The sequence below is a fragment of the Diabrotica undecimpunctata genome, chromosome 6 (genome assembly GCF_040954645.1).
Source record: "Diabrotica undecimpunctata isolate CICGRU chromosome 6, icDiaUnde3, whole genome shotgun sequence".
Classification (NCBI taxonomy): Eukaryota; Metazoa; Arthropoda; class Insecta; order Coleoptera; family Chrysomelidae; genus Diabrotica; species Diabrotica undecimpunctata.
Window position 1 is genome coordinate 18032175 of NC_092808.1, and position 17120 is coordinate 18049294.

Genomic DNA, 17120 nt, shown 5'->3' on the forward strand with positions numbered 1-17120 from the left:
TGGAAATATGTATAGAAAACGCTGAACTTTCACATTAAAAACAATATAAAACATATAAAGCTACGCCAAAAACCACAAGTTTGGCTATAAATTCCACCCAATGTCATGTGAAAGTTTTTTAGGCACATTTCAATGCCTCATATTTGACAAAGCTTAAAATCGAAATTTCATGTTATAGGTTTTGAAGATTAGGCTCTAACAATTAAAATTTCATAGCGACTGGTCAATGGAAGTGATACATTTTATTGATTTCACGAGAATAGTAAAAAATGGCAAAAATCTCGCAACCATTATTTATTTAACACCTTTCTAAATAATAACTTTATTTGCGGCAAAATACAAAATCTGCAAACGAAATTTGCACTCTTTACCTTTAAAACGCATTTTAATTTCTGCTGATCGGACACTCTGATCAAAAGATATCGAATTTTTACCGTCGAGTTGTTACAATATTTATTTAAAAAATTAACCCTAAAACCTTCCTGAAAGGGGAGTTTTAGGGGAAGCCTTGAGGTAGGGGAGGGCGTCCCAAAATTGACATACACATGGCAAAATTCAGCTTGTTCGTCTTGTTTTTAGAGATAAAATCTCGAACAACTGGATCAAATGAATTTTAGTTTTTTCATATAATTAAATTGAGTTTGAGATTTTTTATATTTTATAATCCAATGTTTTTGTTAAAATAAAAAAGAACTGAATAGTACAAAATCAACTTGTTCAAGGATTGCTGCCAGTTTTCATGTATTTTCTCCACTTTTTATATGTGTTTCATAAATATTGAACCACTTTTTAACACTTTGGCTACTGGCTATAAATTTGAAGTTTTTGTCAGAAACTGAAACTATATTTTGGTGAAATTCACAATATTTAATACTAAAAACATGTAAATTCAAACATTTAGGTATATTTTTGAAAAAAGATCATGTGTAAAGGCCATGCCAAAAAATGGTACACACAGTTTGTGACAGAAATAAACGCCTAATTATCTTCTTAGAAACTTTTTGTACCATTTTTGGACACAATGTTCATTTTTTTGCTTGACAGTAATGAGTGTCAAAAAAGCAGTTGGTACACAAGAACTTCTCACAGCATGCTAGACAAGATGTTTTAACACGTTTTGTTTCTTTTATAACAAAGTTACGTCCATTTCTATCACTATTAATTTTATAACATCTTGTACAACGAACTCTCTGTTCCACTTCGGAAAGTTTGTGATTTCTTTCTTGGTTAACACGACGATCATCCAAATTTTAAATCTAAAGATTTTGACTACAAAAAATTTCTGAAACGATTTCTTCTCTAAGTTTAGTGACACTTATTTTTTTGTTTGTTATAGGCTCGTATGCAGTATGTGCATTTATAATAGATATATTAACCAAAAGTTCTATTGAGACTTTCCTATACCATTTAATACCCCTACGCACTGCTGATGAATATGATGTTTTTTGATCAGAGACGTCTATAAATGAGTTCACATTATTATACCTCACGATTGTGGAAGGCTTTCTCACCTCACCCCTTTTTGTTGGCACATCCACTATTTCAGGCACAGACTCCGTAGTGAGAAACATGACATCTCTTTTGTCTTTCCATTTTCCAATTATGACTTAATTGTTGCTCTGTCTCATGACTACTTCACCCCTTTTTAATTTAGCCTCACTTACCATTTTCGGATTATGCTTCCTGTTTTTCTCAGTGTGCCTATTAAATGAATATCTTTGTTCAGAAGTTCGTGTGCTAAATTCACGCTAGTGTAATAATTATCTGTGCACATTACGCGACCTGAATGTAAAAGTGTTTCCATAAGCTGTAGCAACACTTTTGTACCAATTTATTTTTCATTAGGTGTTTGCTCTTTTCCTGTATAAATTTTAAAATTGTATGTGTAACCTTTCACTCCATACAACTTAAATAATTTTACACCGTATTTGTGGCGCTTTCCCGGTGTATATTGACGAAAGCTCAGTAGTCCTCGAAAAGGAATCATCGTCTCATATATACACACATTCTTGTCAGGAGCAACTGCTTATTGGAACTTCTTGATTAGCAAATTTTGCAAGAGAAGGAATTTTTTGAGCCTATCATCTGAGGTAATTTCGTTGTTTGAGAAATGCAAATTAGACAAAAGGAGCTCAAACCTTATCCTGGACATGTGAACAAATTTTAAAAATTCCTTTTTGTACAGCATATTGGTGCTAAAATAATCTTTCAAAGTGGGTTTACGATTCAACTTCACACAGATTAGAAGACCTAAGAAAACAAAAATTTCGGATTGTTTTTGTGTTAATGTTTCATTTGTAATTCGTAATATTATTTTCTGTTTAGCATTTCTGTTGGTTTCCTCGGCAATAAGTGATTAGCTTTCGTTGTCAATAAATAATTTACAAAAATGAATCGTATGATCTCCTTCCCTCTGTGCAAAAAACTTTGGGAGAATCCTGAATTTTCCGTAAAAGTAAGTGTCTTCAAATTACCTACAAAATTGTAAACAAAACTCAAAACTATAACAGTGAATACTAATTTATATATTACCTGCAAAATTATTTCAAATGACATTAGGATTATTATTAGTATTATTTAAAAAATTATCAGGTTCAGAATCGTTGTTAAGAGATTTTAGATCAGATTCGAATTCTAACCCTTGCCCATCACTGTTAATTTTTAAATTAGAGGAAGAAGAACACGAATCTTGATAATTTGGATCATCTATCGAATTAACATCATCTTCACTAATAAAGTCATACTCCATTTCACTGAAATTCTCCGCTATTTGGAGTAGTTCAGCATTAGTTAATTTTTTATTTGCCATCTTACTAATTTTTGAAACGTAAACACAAGAGTAATCTTGTACAAACTAATACAGCGAATCGTGAGTGCAAGTCGAAGTCAGTAATATGCCATCTGCTGAAGGAGTCGCAAATTGTTCCGCCAGAATTTTTAAAAATCGGTCATAGTACGGCCATCTGTTGAATAAGTCTCAAACTGATTCGCCAGAATTTAGCCGTAAACTGTAGGAGCCTAGATGCACATTTAAAAGCATCAGAACTGTGTTCACCAACGTACACATAGCTTGAAACATTACCACTTCATGTGACCAAATTTGGTACACGCATTTTCTGGTAAATATCAACTGTGTACCAGAAATGGTACACGCAGTAGCCAAAGATTTATGAAATCTTTCTTTGTGTGCACAACTACTATTTTGTAATTTTCTTTTGCAATATAAGCTGCAATAGAACATAGCCCTGTTAAATTCTCTCTATGTGACCCAGATATAACCATAAACTTTGATTATTTAGTGTTAAAGCGAAGCCATATTTTGACTCGTTTCCGCTACCTTAGTAACTAAAAATTATTCAGACGTTTTTCATTTATCTCCATTTCCTCATCGATAGCTTCCAGGGGTGCTTTAATTATCATTTTTAACCATCATTTTAGATATACAGCAGCGCATACCTTGGATCTATATACAGAAGTAGCTTCGATATGCCGGCCACCAGTACACGAAATCGGTATGTCGCTACTAAAAACACAAAGTTCATCGACTGGTTATATGGTATCTGTGTATAAGGTCTTCGAAGGAGATGATAGAGAGAAGTTCGAACGAAATTGGCTCTACTGGACAGGTAAACAAATCAAATTTGTTGTAAAATATAAAAGTAGATTAATGCATGAACAAAAATTAATATAAAAATAAGGTATCTTAATAGTCCGAGTTTATATGAAAGTATAATATGGGAAGGTGGTAAGTAAAGATGGTAGTTAAAAACATTTGAAACAAGTTATCGCGGAGTTTTTCGTTCTCAATTACTGTTTACATGATCCGTGGTTTGAACGTTATGACCAATGACGTATAATATAATGACACTAAACATAACCTAAAAATTACCACCGAAAATAAACTGAAGTAACAGTGTAAATAATACACAAAACTTTAAATTTATTGAAATTTAAATTTGCGTAGTGTTTAACTACGCAAATTATCCCCAGTTTAACTCTTGTAAATTTAGTAATTATTATTTTTGTGAAGTTAGTTACATTTTGACAGACTGGAAGTGCCTGTAAATGATCAATTATTCATTACTAACACATGCAAAATAAAACAGCGTGAAACTATAAATCAAAGGTTTATTGTTTATATTTTTGAAATTGTATAATCGTCTATAGATTTGTATTTACAAATAGAAAGATTATTATTTACAAAATAGCTTTTGGGTCTTCACCATTTGTTTGGTGTATAGTAAAAGCAATTACCGCCAACCAAAATGTATTTATTTACACCATTATTTATTGATCAAAAAAAAATTAACAAATTTTAAATTCACAAAAAAGTGTTGCTCGATTTTCATAAATAATGAAATTAATTTCGAATCATTTCTTTGAATTTGAGATGTTAATATTATTTATAACAATATTGCATTCCATTCGTTACTTTAAGGAAGTATTAAGTGAAATTATTTCCCAGCGGTCCTTAATTGTAAGTTGCCTACATTTGGCACACCTCAACAACTGTACAGCCAGCCCATCTAATTTACTTACCGTTGCACGTCATTATTATTGACAGAGATCGAAGTTGATATAGTTGCCAAAGTATAAAAAAATCCTGAATCCATTTTAAATCAAATAGGTCACATAATTATTGCAAAAGTGGATTATACAACAAAACAAATTAATATTTAATGTAAATAAATAGAAACAACACAAGAGTTAAAAAATATTCTTGTTAAAAACAACTTAAGCCGCTTGTATGCGTCGTATAAAGATGTAAAATGGAATACGTAAACAAAAACAACACTTTCTTCATTACTTCAATCATTAGTCAACACCGCAACTGTCAAATAAGTGTTACCAATTTATGCCGAAATATCACCTCCGTTCGATTACAGTTACAGTGTGTTCCGAACAAATGGTCTTCATAAAAACGCTTTATAATGCATTTATACAAATTAAATGAAACATATTACTGTGTATTTCTTCAAATTAACATTAATAGAAATCTTTAAATATTATTTCTACGCGTATATAATAAAATATGTCTAGTGGCTATAATGCCAGTGTACTCGGCAAAGTGATTCTAAAAAAGAACACACATACCGCCTAAATATTTCGTGTTGGTATCATGTGACCTCACGGACTATGACGCGATTGACGTGCAACGGTAAATAAATTAGATGAAGTATAAATATTTATCATTTCAGTAAATTTTAATATTTTTAATTTTCAATTTTAATATTAAATTAATGCACTAACTTAAATTTTTAACTCTATTGCGGAGTTAATGTTGAAAAACAGTTTTTTATTGCAAATAAACAATGATGAACATTTTAAAATTATTTGTAATTCTAAAAAAAATAATTCTGTCAAAAATAAAAATATTTTGCTCTCGAGTAAAAATCACATGTATTAAAACACTTCATATACAACTAATAAAAGTTGATATCTGATTGTATATGGTATAAATCAGTATATATAACTGTTTTATGGGAAAATAAAACATATTGTCTCAAGTTTAAGCGAAACGAAAAAAGTAAATAGACATCACTTTGAAATTTGTTAAACGTCTCTTTATGTTTAAATGAACTTCTATAGAGGTACATCGTATACTACATTTTGTATAAGAGTATAATGTAACTGTTTGTATGGGAAAATAAAGCTTGTTGTAGGTAAAGCTGTAAATAAAGTTGCTTCTACTATTTTCCTTATAATTTTATCATATTTTCTCACATATTAGACCTTCCTAGGTTTTCAAATATTTCTCTTTTTTTTTTGAAGTTATACTTCTATACGCACGGTCGGCGTTGGAAATTTGCACGGGAGTGAATCTGTGAAACCATTACATATGTAAGATAATGAGTAAGAGAGAGACATAAGATATATTTTCTCTCTCTTCGTCTCTCGAGAATAAAAATGTTCCTTTTGTATATATATTTAATATTATAAATATATTATATTATATATAATATTATATATATAATATAATATATATTAAGTATATATATTTAATATTATAAATATATTATATTATATATAATATTATATATATAATATAATATATATTAATATTATTATTTATGTGATATGTTTTGTATTATTTATTAAATGTTTATAATTATTTTAGGCTTTTGTATTTCAAAATAATCACTGTATGACAGACAACTGTCAATTTTGAAATCCGTTAGTATCATGTCTAATTGGCAAATCTTTTAAACTCGGTTCGCTAATCCCAGTCCGAACTGTCTAGTGAATTTAGTAATTATTTTTTTGCGAAGTTAGTTACTTTTTGACAGACTAAAAGTGGCTGGAAATTACTATACAACCAAGCACACGTACTCATAGACAATATTAATAGTAAACAAACTAAATAGTAAATAAAATAGAACTTTGCGAATTACCGACAATCAATATTTATTTATCTGCACCATATAATAAATAGTTATGTTAAATTATAACAACTAAATATATATTTTTTAAATATATACTACCCAAAATTTGATGGGTTTAGTATACACTTCGACTATTTCGAATAATTCTTCTTTTTTTAAAGAAAGAAGTCTGTAATAGCAGGATACTTGAGCTATTAATACTGAGAAGTAGGAATTGTTGTGTTGTAGGTTTCCGACAATGAATCTGTCAAAATTTGTCCGAACTAAGCGAATGGAGTTTACGTGTTTGGTTCATACGCTGGTGTACGTGAGTTCGAATCCTAATATGAATTTCCTTTTTTATTTTTGAAATATTTAAAAACCTCACGTTAATGTTATTAAATATATGTAATATACGCAAAAATGCTAAACTTTAAAATAAAATGAAAATTGACAACATAATCCGAGTTGTTGGTTTTTTATTTTTATCTTCGTAAAGTAAGTTATGTATATTGGCAGTTTTAAATACTTATGAATATTGCATTTTAATTTGTATTGTATTATTATATTGAATTATGTTGCAGTGTATTGTATTGTAATTTTTATATTAATAACAAAATAAACAATGAATTTTACTGCAGAGTTTGTGTAAAAAAAATTTTTTGCATTCAACTCCTTTTATACATATATGAAAATAAAAATTCATTTACTATACTCCTATTACCGGTCAAATGTTTATATACAGCAAACGATGCACCATCTACCTATATACCTAATTCTTTTTCTCTTTCTGCTATCTCTTATCTATAGCATTAAATATATAATGATTGTGCAGATTGACTCCCATATAAATTTGTAACGGCGAACGCGTGTATAGAAGTATAACTTCTACCGGCAGTCCCACTGGACTGCCACACCCGTTTTTTTTTTACTAAAGACACAGAAGTGTACTTACATTAAAATCTGGTCAGTAATACCAATTATCAATTTGTTTCTAACTTAAATTACTAACGAAATCTTAAAATTAAATATTTCTAAACCAAAAATTGGCCAAATCGATTTATAATTCAAAAACGATGTCGCATTCTAACATTCCATCTATTTCTACTCCTTCATACTCTTCGGCTGCAAAATCATTACAGAAACCCCATTTCAAGAGATGTTGTATTTTTCTTTTCATTTACTTCACATTCTCTAAATGTCTACTAAAAAATACAAAAAAATCTGCCGCGTGAATTTTCTACTCGGGACATGTTAACACCACAAATTTAAAAAGTATATGGAAAATAATCGTTTCAATACTTATCGCTTAATTCTATCCTAGTTAAAATTGTAGGTACGACTATGATATAAAAAATAATCTCTTTTTCTTAATCTGTTCATCGTTAAAGGTATACTGTATAAAGTTTTGGGTTTTAGAATTTGCAACGCACTATATTTAATGCTGGGCTAGGATGGAAAGAGAATCGGGACACATATATTATGAATTATGTCCTTAATAACTTAAAATTCTGTCAAAAACAACTTTAATGTTATTTGTTTCAGGTGCCCGAATGATCTACCGATATTTACCACAAGCGGCAGGCTTAAGACGTATTTCTCTTCACAAATCGTTGAGTCCAAAAGGAGACAAGATGTACATATTATTATGCGAATGTGCGAATTTACTAAGCGATGTGACTGTTTGTGCTTTAATTTTACCTGCCCTAAGGGCAAGGTTGACTGGGTATACGGGAATTTTTAGACCATTACAGACTTTTTAAAAAGTGGGTCCAATTAAGATAACCTTTTACATATCTTATAGGTACATACATATTTAATAATCGTTACTATTGGTAGTAAGGTTTCCAAATCTGAAAGTGAAAATACCAAAACGACAGTATGCATTACAATCATTTAGATATTTATAAAAAATATTTAATATAACCTCAAAAATAATTGTTCCTACGACGATATGCTCGAGTGGTATTTTGCCAGAGAAATAAATTATATAAGTGGAAAGAATAATGGTTATTTATAACTTCAAAAAACTTACTTTGAATTTCATAACATTCTCTTTTCTGATAAATCAACAAAACATAAAATCGACAAACTTCGAACATCAATAAAAAATATTGTCGACGAAATAAAACGATATTTTGATTGCTTTTATTGGAAAAGTTTTTTTTGTTGGTCTGATGAAATATTAGATAGTATTGTACAAATTGATGTGTTTTCAATAAAGTAGAAATGAACGTTATTATTAGAAGCTCAAAGTTTACAATGCTGCCATTACAGATTTTTGGAGTAATGGCATGATTAATATTTACATTAAATATTTGTTAAAAAAAATCAATAATACGAAGAAAATGTTTCATTTATATAGGTTCCCCCAAACCAACGCGAATTATTCGTACCTGTTGCGGAAAATCGCACCGCATACGATTCGCGTCAAATTATTTCAACTATGCTAAATTGACAAGTTCAAACTCGCACGAATTTTATCGTCGTAAGAGCGATTTATTTGCGTAAATATTCGTCCGAAATTTTAGTTCGCCATCGACTGCGTTTTTGTCCGGATTCGTAGTGCGGTAGTAATTTATTATAACGAAATGGAGAAATTGATTGAATTAGTTCGACAATATCCCATTATTTATGATCTTCTACAACTATGGCACTTACAGTCAAGAAACCAACTCTAAAACTATGGCCAATTGTATACAATTTTTTTAGGGGATGAGATAAAGAAGAAATTGAGAAATTTGCGAAATACTTATACCAAGTATATCGGAACCAGCAAAACCAAAACTTGGCAGGCGGCAAATTCTACGAAAAAATGGTTATGGGCAGATCAGATGGAAGCATTCAAACCATTCTTAAGTTTTGCAAAAACTAAATCTAACTTTAGCGAAGTCCGAGTACCAGACTATACAGAATTGAGGAAATGTAGAGTCTTTTGAGAATGAAATTGGCAGAACACAATCATTTAGTTCACAAAACACTCAATCAAATAATTCAGGAACATCGAACACTGATATCATTCAGGTTCAACCCTCAGCAGTTACACCTAGATCAAGTAGTAGTCCTAGAGTTACTTTTGAGCGTAAAACTCCCATTACCACCAAAGCAAACAGAAAACGTAATTCTTAACCATCTACATCTGCAATGTAATGACCAATCGCTCTCCAGGGGAAATCGCTTCTTGATAATTTGTGTCTGATTTTCGTATATCATTTTCTATAAGATGTAAAAGTTCATCGAAAAAATTTATTGGCATTCTAAAATAAATATAGATATTTTTTCATCTCTTCGTAATTCTGGCATTAATGCATGAAATTCGCCATATTTTCTTTTTTCTATATAGGTTGATATCGTGAACCCATTTTCTTCTTTTCCTATAAAGTTGTAATCATAAAATGATCAATGTCGGTATTCTCAGAAAAAGCTAGTAACTACTTTACCTCAAATTTTCATCTTCTAGTGCAAACATTGCAAGTGCTTCTTCTTCATCTGATGAGGAAAATATTTTTTTAACAATTGAAATTGATAATCCATAATATAATGTTATTTGTTTTTTTTTCACTCAAAGTTTCCGATACTGGACGTGACTAATATGATGCAAATATATTCGTTTTGGTATGGGGTCATTCACGATTCCGCTATGAATTCTGGTGCGATTTTTTCGTCATGAATCCGCTACGAATTAATTCGCATTGGTTTGGGGGAACCTTATATGGTGTTCTATTCTTCGCATCGTTTTGCATCGTTCGAGTCGAGGTATTTACACACTGAAACCTACATCTAATATCTTCGTTTTGTAGTGTCTATCCGATATAAAAATTTGGCAAACATTCTAGCAATGATAATTTTACTTATTATTCCTGACTGCTCTTTATTTATACTTAATTAAGTATTATCAGTATTTTCTACAGCTGCTATAATATTGTTAAAATTACTAGCATAACGGAATATTACATAAAGAAAAGATTAGGTGAACATAACGTGCAAAATTTGTATTTCTAAAAATATGCATTTTAAAAAATAAATAATATAAATGTATAAAGCACTAGTTTGGATTTGGAAACTACAGTTTACTACCTATGTCAACAGTATTAAAACTGCTAATAAAGTAATAAGAGACTTAAATTAGTTTCATAATTTAAAGTTGTTAATGAAATTCAAAGAAAATCTTATACTTATATGATTATATATATTACAATATAGATATATAATTTGTTATAAATTCAGTGGATAGTTTATTTGTGATTTTGATATCCGAAGGGACCATTTCACGAAAGAGTCAAGTAAATTTTGATATATGGAGTTCCAACAATCCACCTGAGTGAACTTTGTAGTTTAGTAGGTGACATCTGAAGTCTTGATAAAGGAGATGAACTTAGATTAATCTTAGAATAATCTTCCTGGATATAGGTTTAGGTTAGGTTACAGCTAAATATGCTTAATATTATAAAACAAAATGCCAAATATATAAAACCCTAATAAGACCGGTACTCACATACGGCTCAGAAACCTGGACACTCACTAAAAGAGAGGAAACGTTGTTAGCCACTTTCGAAAGAAAAATCTTGCGACACATATATAAGGGCACAAAAGAAAACGGAATATGGCGAAGAAGATATAACTCTGAACTATACTAAATATACAAGGATCCGGATATAATAACACTCATTAAAATAGGACGGCTGCGTTGGATAGGACATGTAGAAAGAATGGAAGAAGGCGAAATACCAAACAAAATATTCAAACAGATGCCAGTAGGAAAAAGAGCAAATGATATAACAACCTTAAAAATAAAAAAACTGGAGAAAAAAAGCACGAAACAGATCAGAATAGAGAAGAATCCTGGAACAGGCCAAGACCCAAAAAGGGTTGTCGAGCCAGTGATGATGATGGTGACATGCATGTAAGTAAGAAAAAGAAGACATAAATGACAGAAATGACAATAGATGCACACAGTTTCGAAGAGGTTGCAACATTCAACTATTTGGGAGTACCAGTCAACAGAAGAAATCAAAGTGTGATATAAAAAGAAGAATTCAAGCGAGAAATACAGCGTTTTATAGAAATAAAAAAATGTTTAGAGATAAGAAGATAAGCCGAAACACAAAAATGAAAATCTACAAACGACCATAAGACCAATAGTAGTATATGCTGCAGAAACATTTACATTATCAGCAAGAGAAAAAGAGCAATTGAAAGTTTTTGAGAGGAAGATTATCAGGAAAATACTGGGACCAAAGAGGGAAAACGAAGAGGATGCAAGACAATGGATGAATCACGAAATACAAGAATGGATGAGTCAAGAGAACATAGAACAATAAAAGCACAAAGAATTAGATGGTAAGGACACATAATGAGAAGAGAGAAGAGCAATCCGGTAAGAGTCATAACGGAATGGATACCACCAGGTAAAAGAACCAGAGGCAGACCTAAACTGAGATGGAGACAACAAGTGGAAGAAGACTTAAGGACTATGGAAATAAGAAATATAGAAAGGACAACCAAAGAGAGAGAAGAATGGGGAAAAGTAGTGAAAACAGCGAAGTCACACCAGAAACTGTAAAACCAAACCCAGAATGGGATGATCCACACGCAAAAAGGATGTTCAAGTGAAAACAGCTTCAGCTTCTTCGGGAGCGTATAGCTTGTTATAACCGGCGACTTTTCACGCCACTCACCGGCTTTTGATCGAGGTAGTTTATAAACTAGCCATTGTACTTACAGTAGCTTGTGCAGAAATGAGCATAGCAAGATGTGGGAGGAACTGCTTATAGCGGGAGTTACAGTTATAGTTGAAGAGATTAAAAACGAATTAATTAGACCACAAAATTCGAACGGAAAAGCGTATAAGAGAAACGTATGGGTGAAACCGTGGATATGACTACGTACTGATTATGGCGCATTAAATACTTTACTGAAAGAGTTGAAGAACTAAGATCCTGCAACTTATAGAAACACTTTGTACACTTGTAAAAACAATGAAATATTGCTCGTGTTCCACCACCTCACTTTCAAAACAGAATTTACGTAGGATACTGTAGGGAAACCACAAATGGTTTAACAAATTTTACAATAACCACTTTTGCAGTATTCTACTTTTAGAAGCACTGTATGCGTATTTTCGTTAAGAAACTCGTGTATTATGTCAAACACATATTAAGTAGACTGACAAAGCTATTTTGAATTTTGCAGAATTGTAAATCCTTATAAAGTATATTCATTTAGCAAATTCCCATCTGTAGACATGAGCACGTGTTGATATTCGCACTCCATTCGTCAAGAGGCTATTAAATATAATTTATTGCCTTAAGCCAGACGGATTCTCGTTACAGATCCAAACTTGCCAGTCTGTTTAAATTCAAATTGTAGCGTGTTGCATTTTTATTCAAAATGTTTACTTTGTTATGTATCTCTCAGTTAATGAATATTTTATTTTAGCACATTTTCCTTCAATAGTACATTAAATTTTGCTCATAGTGATTAAATTTCAAGAAATTCTTACACTAATAGTTTCAAAAGTAAATATTTTTAAAAATCATATAATATACCTCAGTACGACCCTGTTTGGCTTTCACGTGCGTTTGTTGACAGATGGGAATTTGTAAAACGAATGTAGTTTAGTTTAAAAATTTGATAATTAATACTATCGGTAACTCATACACACCTTATTTTATAACATCAGACGATCACACGTGTTTTCCATTTGCTAGCTAGTTGGCTACTCCGCAAATAGGAAATTCTGTATATACTCGAATACTAGCGCACTCGCCAGCTTTGTACAAGCCGGCTTGTTAACTCGTCCCGTGTACTTATGCCCTAACAGCATACGACAATACGTGTTTTCTTCAGGGCTTCCGAGGTCTCAGTCTCCCGAGCCCCAGACACTACTACACTAATTCCTAGAAAGTATAATTAGTAATGCATTGGTTACCAATCAGTGTAGTAGTGTCTGGGAGCTCGGGAGTTTGAGACCTCGGAAGCCTTGAAGAAGACATCAGAGAGGATGTCGAAAGCTCGGCGCAGTGATAGTTAAACATACCTTGTCGCGTAAAGGTGGCCTCGTACGTAAAAAGAATGCATTTTAAAAAAATTTGATTCAGGGTTTTCCTTTCTTGCAATGTTACACAAAAATCCACTCTAACGGGTAGATCGTCTGACAAGAGCTCTTGGACTTGTCTGTAATGATAAGGATATATCTGCTGCTCTTTAAGTATCTGCCAAGTATCTGAAGAAGACGATTTATATATTCTATTTTTAAATGCAACTCCTTTCTTAATTTCCGTATTTCATCAAAACAAAACATTCAACACTAAAATAATGTCGAGAGCATCTGAAAAAATTGGACCATCGACGAAAAAGCATAGAATAGTGGACACAGCCGTCCCAGAAATTTAACAGAGATTAAATTTATTTATTGATTAATATTTTCCATCTTTAATACTTTATTAGTAGGTTTAGTAAGCAACCTGATACATTGTGATTTTTAGTAATTAGGAATTTAAAGATAATAATTTTGCAAGCGTAGAAACCTATCATTTTAAGGTTAATTTTGAACGTTGAAGTTTTTGTCGCTGAATTTTTGACGTTTGTAAAAATGTAAATAGCAAGCTTGACTCAGGGTTAACGTATCTATAATAAATAATTGTAGTGTGCAACAATTCAACTGTGATCTCTAAATTTATTATTAATTTTTAAACTAATACAAGACAGCCCAAAAGTTTACGAAAAATCGAACTGGTAGCATTATAACATTTCGTTTTCTGTTATAAATTGAATTCACAACTGAAGTGAAGTACGCGATTTAAAAACACAATATACTTTATAGTTTTTAATTTAGCAAATATGTGTTAATCAAATTTCCTTCAATCTTCTCTCAAATCTTGGAGAGTTGTTGTTTAGTACTTTTTGTGATTCTATAAAGGCTATAGCGGGATAAGATGGTCAAAATTGCACCATGCTCGATTCAGTTTTGGCTCTGGCCATTCGAAAGGCATAATTAAAAACTCACTCAGTTAAATTTTCAAGTCCCTAGGTGCCTCTGGGGGTTCGCTATGGGAAAAAACGTATTTAAAAAAAAAAATTTTTTTTTAGACGCTGTATTGCTGCAAAAAATCTAAAAAAATTCATGAAGGCGTATTTTAATAATACAAAACTGCCTGATTTTTTTCAGATTTTTAGCTTGAAAATTGAGCCCAGGAAAAATATTTGAAATTTTCAGCACATAAACACATAACCTAAAATATCACTGAAAATTTCAAATATTTTTCCTGGGCTCAATTTTCAAGCTAAAAATCTGAAAATCAGGCAGTTTTGTATTAATAAAATACGCCTTCATGAAGTTTTTCAGATTTTTTGCAGCAATACAGCGTCTAAAAAAAATTATTTTTTTTTAAATACGTTTTTTCCCATAGCGAACCCCCAGAGGCACCTAGGGGCTTGAAAATTTAACTGAGTGAGTTTTTAATTATGTCCTTTCGAATTGCCAGACCCAAAACTGAATCGAGCATGGTGCAATTTTGACCATCTTATCCCGCTATAGCCTTTATTTATATACTAGAAATGAAGCTGAATCGTCATACAGTAGCTTGTTGCTATGATAGCATACCATTGAGTATTGAATAGGGGGGACTGGTACACAATAACACATTTTTTATAAAATGTACTTTAACATTGGAATACAATCTTCGAAAAAATCTCCATTTAGAGTTGTGTTATCTGTGTACATTTGTCTATACAATTTGATAGTTATTATGAGTAAAGTAAAAATAGTAACTTAAAAATTTGTTTCAATGTGTACCATTGGTGGTAAAGTTTGAAACATAAGGTAGGTAGTACACAATGAAAAGTGTTAAAACCAATGATTAAATACAAAAAATATTTATTATTACTTCAAGTTATCGTACAATAAAATTGTTAAACTCCAAACCAAATCTATAATAGCAAGATAGTCGTTTGTTTTCTCTATCTATAGGTGCTGGCAATAACATAACAAAATCAGATCAAACCCATATGAATATCAGGAACATCTGAAAAGTAAAATGAATTGAAAGTTTCGTACTTCTCAAATATGAAATTTTAAATTCATGAGAGTTCACAATTTCCAAAATTTTAGCTACACAATGGATGTTCTTCTTCACTAACACATAAGAGTCTTTTGAAATTTCAGTATTTTCAGCAACTGCGTAAGATTCTGAGTCATCCTTTTGTTCGTGCATAACAGGAGATCTTCTGAAGAGTCTGCCAACTCTAAACTTCCGGAATCCGTTTCTGAATCACTTTCACCTGGCTTGATCTTTTTTCTGGGAGGGTCCTTTCTACAGCCTTTTGTGCTTAAAGCTTTACAAATATTTCGTTTCACTTTCTTGACTGCTGCTGTTGAGGGGGTTTTCTTACCTTCCGTTTTATAAGAAAGGTCTTTAATTTCTGGAGTACTAGTTAAAATGAAAATTTTCCTTGATTTCCGTCTACGATTTGAATTTTTTCTGGGTGCTGCCTTAGGAAAGCCCCATATGTAGAATAGGGTAATAAAAGGACTTTTTGATGTCGAAGGTATTTCAAGAATTGAGTTCGGTTCAGATTCTTGGGTTGTATTAGATTAAGTAGAAGCTATATTAACTGAAAATGAAGATACAGTGGCATTTTCTTCATGATTGGTATATCTTATTACAACCATAGCTTCTTGCCCGTCGTAGTTTTCTAATAGTAAATGTTCGATGCGTTTTTTAGCGACGTATTGATTGGGTACAGCTCTCGCAGCCATATAGAAGGATTTTTAACACAAATCTACTCAGCATTCGAATTCTAAGCATTAAGTCTAGGTCCCACTTGATAAGGCAATTCTTCATGCCGATAGATGTCCTCTTAGTCTGCTCTGTTTTTTGCTAGGATATCTTTGGTATAATCGCAACTATTATGCACTAGTGCTTACAGGTATCTGAACTTATCTTAATATATTCAAAGATGCTGTTTTGCATTCGAAATACAACTGATGTCTGCACTTCTTAGTGATCTTAATATTCGCTGTATTCAGACAAGCAAGATTCAAAGTCACACGACAGTTTTCAAAATGTTAATAATTTATGATGATAATAATTTAAGACAGTAAAACAAATTTTTAATTCTAAATATTTAGTAAATTTCAACATTTCCTTTATGTTGTAATGTAACTTTTGTAATTGCTTATTATTTCTTTGTTATTTTTTGTACATTATAAGTTATATTGTAACTATTTCAATGAAAGTGTTATCGACACATTAAACCGAATGAAAAAACTCTTTTATTATGTGACAACTATATTCCATGAATCGATTATTGGTAAACTTGTGGGTACTGTACTACTATATTAAGTCCGGCTTGCTAAATTTATACTCAAAATAATAGCAATAACTTTTTATCTATCTAACACATATCAGTTATAAGTGCAAACAATGACAAATAATGCTTGGAGTGCTGTTTTAATAAAATAATTTTAGACAAACCTTAATATTAAGTTGGAAATTTACAATCACCTAAAGATTTATTGAAATGTTATAATAAATTATACTTCTATTGTTTTAGTTTCTTTTACTAGCCAATTCTGCTCCTGCAATTGGTGTGAAAATCAAAACTTAATTTATTAGGCAATTCCCAGAATATTTTCGCAACTAAAAGCAATCTCGTTTGAGAAAGAAAATACTGAACTTGGAAGTTAACATTCACAGCTCTTCTGATATATTAGTATTAATTATACAAATACTATTAGAAGACGAACCGTTATTG

The 17120-nt window shown here is 31.2% G+C and overlaps 1 protein-coding gene across 4 annotated transcripts in view; it reads left to right on the plus strand.

Moving 5' to 3' along the window:
* The window catches only part of LOC140443225 (uncharacterized), a 119346-nt gene extending 103998 nt beyond the window's left edge, over positions 1-15348 (plus strand). For all 4 annotated transcript variants that reach the window (XM_072534361.1, XM_072534362.1, XM_072534363.1 and 1 more), the window contains 2 exons: positions 3439-3626; positions 7908-15348. In XM_072534361.1, coding sequence (XP_072390462.1) covers positions 3439-3626; positions 7908-8125 — 406 coding nt within the window. In that variant the 3' untranslated portion in view covers positions 8126-15348. The remainder of the gene's footprint in view (positions 1-3438; positions 3627-7907) is intronic.
* The last annotated feature ends 1772 nt before the right edge of the window (positions 15349-17120 follow it).